At 49.8% G+C, this 8,205-nt stretch overlaps 1 protein-coding gene across 1 annotated transcript; it reads right to left on the reverse strand.

Annotated features, from left to right (window-relative positions):
• Nucleotides 1-514: 514 nt before the first annotated feature.
• On the reverse strand, nucleotides 515-1,974 carry LOC112968590 (C-C motif chemokine 4 homolog). The gene is made up of 3 exons (XM_026071023.1): nucleotides 1,788-1,974; nucleotides 1,395-1,509; nucleotides 515-855 (listed from the first exon to the last, which is right to left on the reverse strand). Exons 1-3 carry the CDS (start codon nucleotides 1,858-1,860, stop codon nucleotides 744-746), a joined length of 300 nt encoding a protein of 99 aa, XP_025926808.1. The 5' UTR covers nucleotides 1,861-1,974; the 3' UTR covers nucleotides 515-743.
• Nucleotides 1,975-8,205: the final 6,231 nt, after the last annotated feature.

Consider the following 8,205-nt stretch of genomic DNA (forward strand, 5'->3'; position numbering starts at 1 on the left):
GGATGGGGGAGTATTGGAGAGGGAGCTGGGGGCTGAGAGGCACCAACCGCCCCAGCATCACCAGCTCTGGCCTTGCTCTCGCTGCACTTGGGTGAAGTCCAAGGTCAGAGGTCAGGTCTCCCAGGTCAGAGGCTCCCAAATGTCAAACTTTAACATACAGATATGGCCACCACAGTTCAGAGAAAGACCTGAACAGCCAGACTGCTAATGGACTGCAGAACAGAAAGCCAAAAAACAAGACCTCTGTCTCCAGCCAGAGCTGCCTGGGTTCTCTAGCCCAGTCAACTTGCCTGGAGCCACCTAGGAGCTAACTGCCAGGCACACCTTCAGCAGGGGCATGGGAGGCCACAGGTCCCTGTGCCACATGGGTCCTTAAAGCATGTGCAGAATTGTTTGCAGAATGGAGGAAATGAACAGGACAGAGAGCTGGACTCTGATGCTCAGACCTGCAAACTGGCACACTGGCCTGCTATGGCCTTGGTAAAGCATTTTGAGACCCAGAGGGAGAAGCTGCTATTTTGATCTTTTTTATTACACAAAATTAACTTAAACGCAATCAGTACAAATTAGAATTAAAAGTCTGACTGAAAATGACAAATAAATTAAAATGCCTTTGCACACACTTTAAATAGAGAGCTACACATTGGCAGTCTATCAAAATTCACAGGCAATAAGAAAACATGGACATATTTAGGAGGAGCTCATGATAGAAGGTTCTCTGGTGGAGGTGATGTTTGCAGTGACTACAGTGTTGTCCTTCCACTGCCTGCCTCGTCCTTTTGGTGATTCATGATATCCTGGACCCATTTATCTTCTGGGTTGCCACAAAGCATTGAACCTTTGACTGTGGTAAATCTGCAGAAGAAAATCCCATTAAAGGAGCAGGAGAGAAGAGGAGCCCATTCTCAAAGGATGACCATTGTGGGTGGGAAGTTTACAGCAAACCGCAGTGCTGAGCACCTGCATGCTCCTTGCTGCCAGTGAATCCCACTGAACCAGACACCTCTACAGCTGCAGAACAGCCCCAGGGAAATACAGGGGGACTGGCTGAATGTCATTACCAGCCTCCTGTTCTCTCTGGCACTTGGGGGAGAGAGCCATCTTCATCCCCAACATGACTTCTCCAGCTGGGACACCATCCTGCCTGTGACCCACTGTCTGGGAGGGATGACCAGCAGAAAATCTTTTGGCCCAAATCTAATAGGGAGGACCACCAACTGGCTTTCTGAGACGTGCAACTTTCCTCTGAGATGTTTCCAGACCATTCTCTTAACAAGGGTGAGCCTAACACACCAATATCTGTTGGCAGGATGGGGTATGCTGCAGGGTTCCCTGGGGCTGCCACACTACTGCAGGGCAGGGGCACCCAGGATTTGAGCAGGAGATCTACTTACATCACGGCTGGCTGGAAGCAGTGGCTGCCTGTGCGCTCGTACATTATCACGCGGTTCAGGGGAATTGCTTTGGTGCTGTATTGGGTGCAACAGGGACCAGAAAAGTTGACAGCAGCTGGAAGAGAAGAGACATTTTCCGATATAACCAGACTGGGGGAAGTGCCACCAGGGAGAAGCAGGGTCACAGGACCAGATGGGTCCTGCTGGAGGAGACGCTGCTCCCACTACAGTCTCCCACCACAGTCATCCTTCCCCCAGGAAGCCAGAGTGGCAAGACATGCCTCTTCTTTGCTGCGGCAGACGCTCAGAAGGAAGAGGTGCCAAGCATTACTAGACCTTACAGGGCAGCGAGAAAGAGAAGAGAGCCCCTCCAAGAGGAGAGCTTGGACTCACCCGGTGAAGATGAGACCTGGTAGCAGAAGGCAGCCACAGAAAGAACAGCAAGGGCAGCTGTGAAGGACTTCATACTCCTGCTGGGTGGAGGTAAACTGTAGGAGTTGGTCTAGAGCAGGGACTGCTGCAAAGGGCCCCTTGCTGTGCCTCACACTGGATTTCTGGGTTCTGCCTTTTTTTTATAGAGGGAGACAGCAGAAAAAGCTGAAAACATGCCGGAAATGTTTCTAAAAGACAAGAATGACACAATGGAAAAAGTGCTGTGTCAAGGGTGCAAGCCTTACACAGTAAGTGGCAGAGGGAAGTGCCCAGAACCTCAATATGCAATAATGCCCTGATGCTGCAAGTACTAGATAATGATAAAATACTATGAAATGATAAAGAGAACAGGACATGACCCATGGCTTTTTCCTTTCCTATGACCAAAAGGGCTCCACAGAAAAGTTGAAAGCAATGTTTCAGGATATTAATAGCTGGACCTTTTGCCTAGAAGTCACATGATGGCCATGAATGGAGAATGAGCATGTCTGCCACACACAATTATTTCCTAGAATGCCTTCTGCATCACAGAAAAAATGGGGGCAATCCACTTCCTTCACCACAGCTGCACCAGGGACAGTCCATGAACCAAGCAGCCCTCCCTGGCTGCCCGCTGTAGTGGGTCAGCAAAGCACCCCGCAGCCATGCACTGCCCCAATTGCAGCACTGCCCCAGAGAGAAGAGGGCTTTCTCCAAGGGATCCCAAAATGCCATCAGTATATACACATGCAGAGCAGTGGGCAGAGCACAGTGCCTGCCTAGGTCTGGGCTCCTCTCCTTTCTTTGCCCGTCACTTGCAGTGAGTCTTTGGGAGATCTGTTCTGTTGCTGCATTGCAGTTTCCCAAATGCAAGTGCCAGCTGAAATAGCAGTGTTAACAATGGACATGAGGCTCAGCCGTTAGCATTTACTAAGAGTTTTAGAAGCTCATAACCACACTGGTACTGTAAAGTTTGGCCTGCCTGACTATTTGGTTCTAGCAATGTAGAATCAACACCCCCTTGACTTTGCCCTGTCATTGTCCCAGCATGTTGGCTTAGCTCATACTGTTTGGGAGAGCAATGGTGTCGCTGCGCTGGCAGAGAAATTCCTGTTGGAAATGTTACATCTACACAGAAGGGCTTTGCCTACTTCCAGGCAAAGGTTTGTGGATGAAACCTCAGGAGAATGGAGGAAGGGAAAGGTAAAGCACTGCCAATCACAAGAGAGCATTAGAGGGACAGGTATTTGCTCTGCATCTCTGTTTCCCCATTGATGGGATTGTTGCCATCTCAGATCACGTCTAGGGATTAGGCCAGGCAAGAGCCCTGTGCTGGTACAGTCTGAGCCCAGGCTGGAGATCTTACCCATGTATGGCAGAGAGAGACTTGTGGTACCCTGCTCTGAATAGCCTAGGACCTCAGGATTCAGCTGGGATCCTGTTTGCTCTATAACCTCCCTTGTCCTGTGCTCATGAGTCTCTGACTGGAGCCCATTTAGATGCTAGGAGGAAGTCTCCCTTCTCCAGGCACATTGGGTCCCAGCTCCTGGGCTGGATCTGCTCACCCCACACTGCACAGAGTGGGGTTAGGGAGATGTCAGCCTGCTGCTGGTCGATGCCTTGAGCAGACTACGGTTGGCACCATACCATCAACGGCCATCATCTTACCCACAGTACGTAGCTTAATCTAACAAGGAGCTTCTGGAGCTTGGCTGTCCCCAGGAACTGCTAGGAAGGGAGCCAGGCAGGTCACGGCAGCATCCCAGCATGGGCCGTCAGCACCGACAGCAGCAGGGCTGGCCTGGAAGGAAGGCATGTGCTGAACCACACCCCCAAACCACCCACACCCCCAAACCCACGGTACTGCTGCACCCTCACTGCCTCCAACGCAAGCATCTCCTGCAACACATGTGTCCACCTGTGCTTCACTCCCAGGATGTCTGGCAGCTCCCCTCCATCCCAGCTGAATGGCTCAGTTCAGTCATTCTGCACCTCCAGCCTAGCCATGAATGACTTCCCTCACCCTGTTCCCATGCTTCCCCCACCACCAGGAGCTACCAACACCCTTTTTCAGAGGTTGCTGCACAGGGATGCTGTGGAAGGCAGGGGCAAAACAGGTCTCCCAGGCAGGGAGCAGGGCACATGAGTGGGAGCTGCCTGGGCCTCAGGAATACCCCTTGTATCCCGTCTCCCCATGGGCCCTGCCACACATGACTGATGGACACAGCTACCTGAGACAACAGACGCAACATTTGACATGACCAAGATAACAGACCAAGACCAATGCCACTGCCTGAGACAACAGACAGCAGATTAATTCTGGGGGTGCTGGAAATGTCCATGGAGACAGGTGTGACCAAGCAGCAGACCGGGGAACCACATGGACAGATGAGGCAAGATAACTGTGATGTGCCAAGATCTTGACAGCTTGCTAACTGAGGTGCCACCAACACCTGCCACTCTCGTAGCCCTACTTCTGCCATTTTTTCAATGCTTTCACACCCAAACATACGCACTCATTCTCCATTCAGACTGATCTTAACAATTCTGTTACACATCTCCACACAGGGACTAAAATAAAACTGAGAGGAGGAGAACAGGCTGGGGAATGAGCTGGAGATGTCCTTGCTGATGCAGCTAAAGTACCAGCACAGCCTAGCTTGGAACTGCTTTTAGCTGAATGTTCTGAATGTTCTTGCAATGTTCAAACACAGTTTTGATAGAAATGTCAAGATTCATTTTAAAAATCAACATTTTCAATCAGGAATATATATGTGCCTAGAGATTTTCAATGAATTCTCTCTCCCTTCAGATATATTGGCTATGTTTCCCACTTCTGCTCATTGCAAAAGTAATTCTTGGTGGTTTTGACATCTCTGTTATTCCCTTGTTTCACTATTCATCAACTTCATTCCTTCCTTGAAGGGAGATTTTGTATTTCAGTTTTGGCTGCTCCTTCTTGCCAAGCCAAATAATGTAAATCTCTAAATATTTTGATTTCTAAAGCCTCCTCCATATCATACATCCTAAATTGTAGCTATTTATGGAATCTGTAAAACCTCTGCCTTATGGTGTGTTTCAGCTTCGATAGAAACCACACATCGTCTCTTTGGACACATTATCAGAACAGATTTTGGATACAGGGGGAAGTCTCTTCTTACCCTGAAGGCAGCCTGCTCCACTACACCTATTGTCAGTTTTGAAGTCACATCTGGGGTCACATTATCACAGGAAAAGAAGCAATGCCCCTCGGAGCTGCAAGATCACTAAAATGGAAAACTGTGGTTTAAATTGGGAACAAATCAGGTGGAAACAGAAAAAGAATGACTGGCAGTAGTGAGTGATCAGAGGGTGGCGCAGCTTCAAGAAAGACAAGCAAGATCTCAGATTTATCAGGAGAGGTATTTTCAAGAGGGATAGAGACTTACCAGTGTGGGAAAGGGAACCTTGCTGGGGGGATATGATCAAAGTCTGCAAAATTATGAGTGGCCTGGAGAGACAAACATCGACTATTCACTGTCTCTGCTAGTACAAGAACTAGGGACCACCAAATGAAGCTGGCAGGAGCCAGGAGCCAGGTTCAGAATGAACAGAAGAAAGTGACTCTTCATACAAGGAGTAGTAGACCTGGGGAACTCCTCACCGAGGGCCATGGTGATCACGAGGAACTCTCCATTTGTCTGAGACTGGACATGGATTTTAAAGCAATAAGCTCAGGAAAACTCGTAAGCTGAGAATAGCTGGAGAGACTCATAAACTGAGAATAGTTGGAGCCGAGGAGCGCACTCAAGGGAGGCAACACAAATACTTGCCTTTCCCTTCAAGGGATCTGCTTGTGGCCACACCTGGAGACTTTAATACTAGGCTAGACAGACCCTTGGTCTGCATCCTCTGAGGCTGTTCATGTTTGACTCCCCAGAGCAGTCTGTTTCACAGGACTGAAAGGTCTGTAGCTGAGTTTGGGAAATTGCACTGAAATGCTTGGGTTGAAGTATATACACCAAGGTACACCTCCAGATGAAAAATGTTGGTAAGTATCAGCAGAAAGACACCAGTAGTTTCTAAGCACACATCAAGGGAGAAATATATTGTTGCAGTTTGTGCTATTACCCAAGATAAATTCTGGGGCTCCTAGAAAAGCCTCAGTTTTGGACCAAGAGACTGAAGAGTGGGAGGTGGCTGGCTGCTGTGGCAGGAGGTGGCTCTCACAGAAATTTGGCAATACTTTCAAGGACAGACACTGGCTGCCTTTGTGAAGTTACAGCCATGCGTATGTATTCTGGACTCCCTGAAGATGCCCTCAGCAGTGAGCACCAACCTGCTTGGAGCTAAGCAGGGTCTGTCCAGCACCTATAGCAGTGTGTGGCTGTTTTACCTATGGCAGCTAAGGTTCAGGGAAACAAAGAGAAAAACTGTTTGCTCATTTTGGGTGCCAGCTTTGAGACACCCGGGACCTGGTATTTCCCTAGCACTACATGACACTTTGTATTTGCAAAGTCTCCCTGCCATTGCCTTCACTGCAGCTGGAGGTACTTGTGACTCCTGCAGATCAGACTGTAGGATTTCAGGCATCCAGAAAATACAGAGAACACTCTACATGAGCACTGGAGAAAGCTGGATTATCTCTGTACCATAAAGGAAGACAGAGGTAGACTCTGAGTCTCCAGATGTACAATCCAGGCCTTCTTCTAGCCCCCACCTTGTTAACTACTCCTGGTCTTCTGCAACAAGCACAGGGGTCTTACTGCCAACACTGCACACCCTGACTCAAACACAGAACACCTTTTCTCAGTGATCACATACTGGCAGTTGAAGGCTGTCTCATAACACAGAAGCAAATCAAGCTTGCCATGTCCCACCTTGGGAGCGGTCAGTCTTTCCCCCCTCCTCCTTGCACAAGCAGCATGTGTGAAGTGGTGACCCTCACTGTTGTGTATTCAGCTCCGTGCTATGTTCCTGATGGACCTGCTGCCTGTGTAGTGGTGGAGCTCTCCAGCAGATGGCAAACACTTCCCACTACCAGGCTCTGCTCCAGAGCAAGTTTCTGACCCAGGCAGCCACCCCAGCAGCGTCATAGCCTAAGCTCCCAGTTTTGTTAGGTGCTCTCCCCTGGGCCCAACTGATAACCATGCTGAGCTTTCTTCTTGACAAACAGAGACAGATGCTGAGACTTTACTGCAGAGAAAGCACCTGATGATGTTTTGGATTTTCATCCCACAAAGGCCTCCTTGAAATATCTGAGCAATATCACTCAGGACAGAGCAGATAGGGCCACATGGAACCCTCATGCTCTGTAGATAAATGGTCCTTTCCAAGACCATCTTCCTGCCCCCTTTCAAGTGGCCACCTTGCCTCAGCTGCTCTCCCAGGTGGGATCTGGCATTCCTGCACAAGGACTGGCCCTTCCTTTTGCTGCTCACCATCCCACACAGCAGGCCAGGTAGGGCTGATTTTTGCAAAGGTTCTTTGACCAGCACTAGCAGGCAAGGATTCGGCAGCAGCAGCTGTTTTGCCCAAAGCATTAGAAAAATGGGATCAAAAGATCAAAACCCATGCATGTGCAGGCTCCTCCTGGTGCACTACATTGCCCCAGGTGATACAACGTGTGCTCTGCTCTCCCATGAATCCTCACACTGGGCCTGGGCCACCATCCTTCACCTGAGACCCTGTCCTGCCCCTGCTTCATGTGGGCATTTTGGTTCATCAGACACTTTTGTGTCTGGGTGTCAGCAAATAGCCCTGTCAGCAGGTCACAGTTATATCTGTGGTTGTTTGATTGTATTTGGGGAAGGCTTGGCAAATGGCCACTGACCTCCCCCAGTGTGGCTTTCCAGGAGATGTGCCCTCCAGGGATGGCTCGCCTACCCTGGTGGGCTCAGAACATTGTGTCTTGGGGTGTCTAAGATGGAGACTGAAGCTTGGAGGCAGGGTTTGGGAGTTCATGTCCAGGGGGAAAAGAGAGAAGAATCTTTGCACAGAGCTCTGTGCCTGTCTGCTCTGGCACAGCCAGACGGATAACAGAGGAAGGACTGTGGCTCTCTCTGTGCCTCTTTTTTCTTGCTGAAACAAGGGGGATCTGTGCTCTCCCTGAGTCTTCTCCAGGCCATGAGAGAGTGAGGAGTGTCACAACAGCACCCTGGGACTCTCCCAGCTCTGTTTGGAGAGGGAAGGTTAAAAAGGGATTCTCTAGCTCCCACTTCTTGGGAACAGAGCCTGTCAAGACCAGCAGGCCTCAGCAGTCCCTTCTGGCCCTGCTCCTGCCGATTCATACTCCCCTTTGGTTATGGATCCTTTGGGTCAACTTTGGTTGGGATCAAGATGAGAAGCAATGTCCCAGGGGAAAGGGAGCAGCCCCCCATTAGGGCTGTTATGGGCAGGAGCCTTGGTGTCTGTGAGCAGC

This window comes from Apteryx rowi, unplaced genomic scaffold (genome assembly GCF_003343035.1).
Source record: "Apteryx rowi isolate R43461 unplaced genomic scaffold, aptRow1 scaffold_1071, whole genome shotgun sequence".
Classification (NCBI taxonomy): domain Eukaryota; kingdom Metazoa; phylum Chordata; class Aves; order Apterygiformes; family Apterygidae; genus Apteryx; species Apteryx rowi.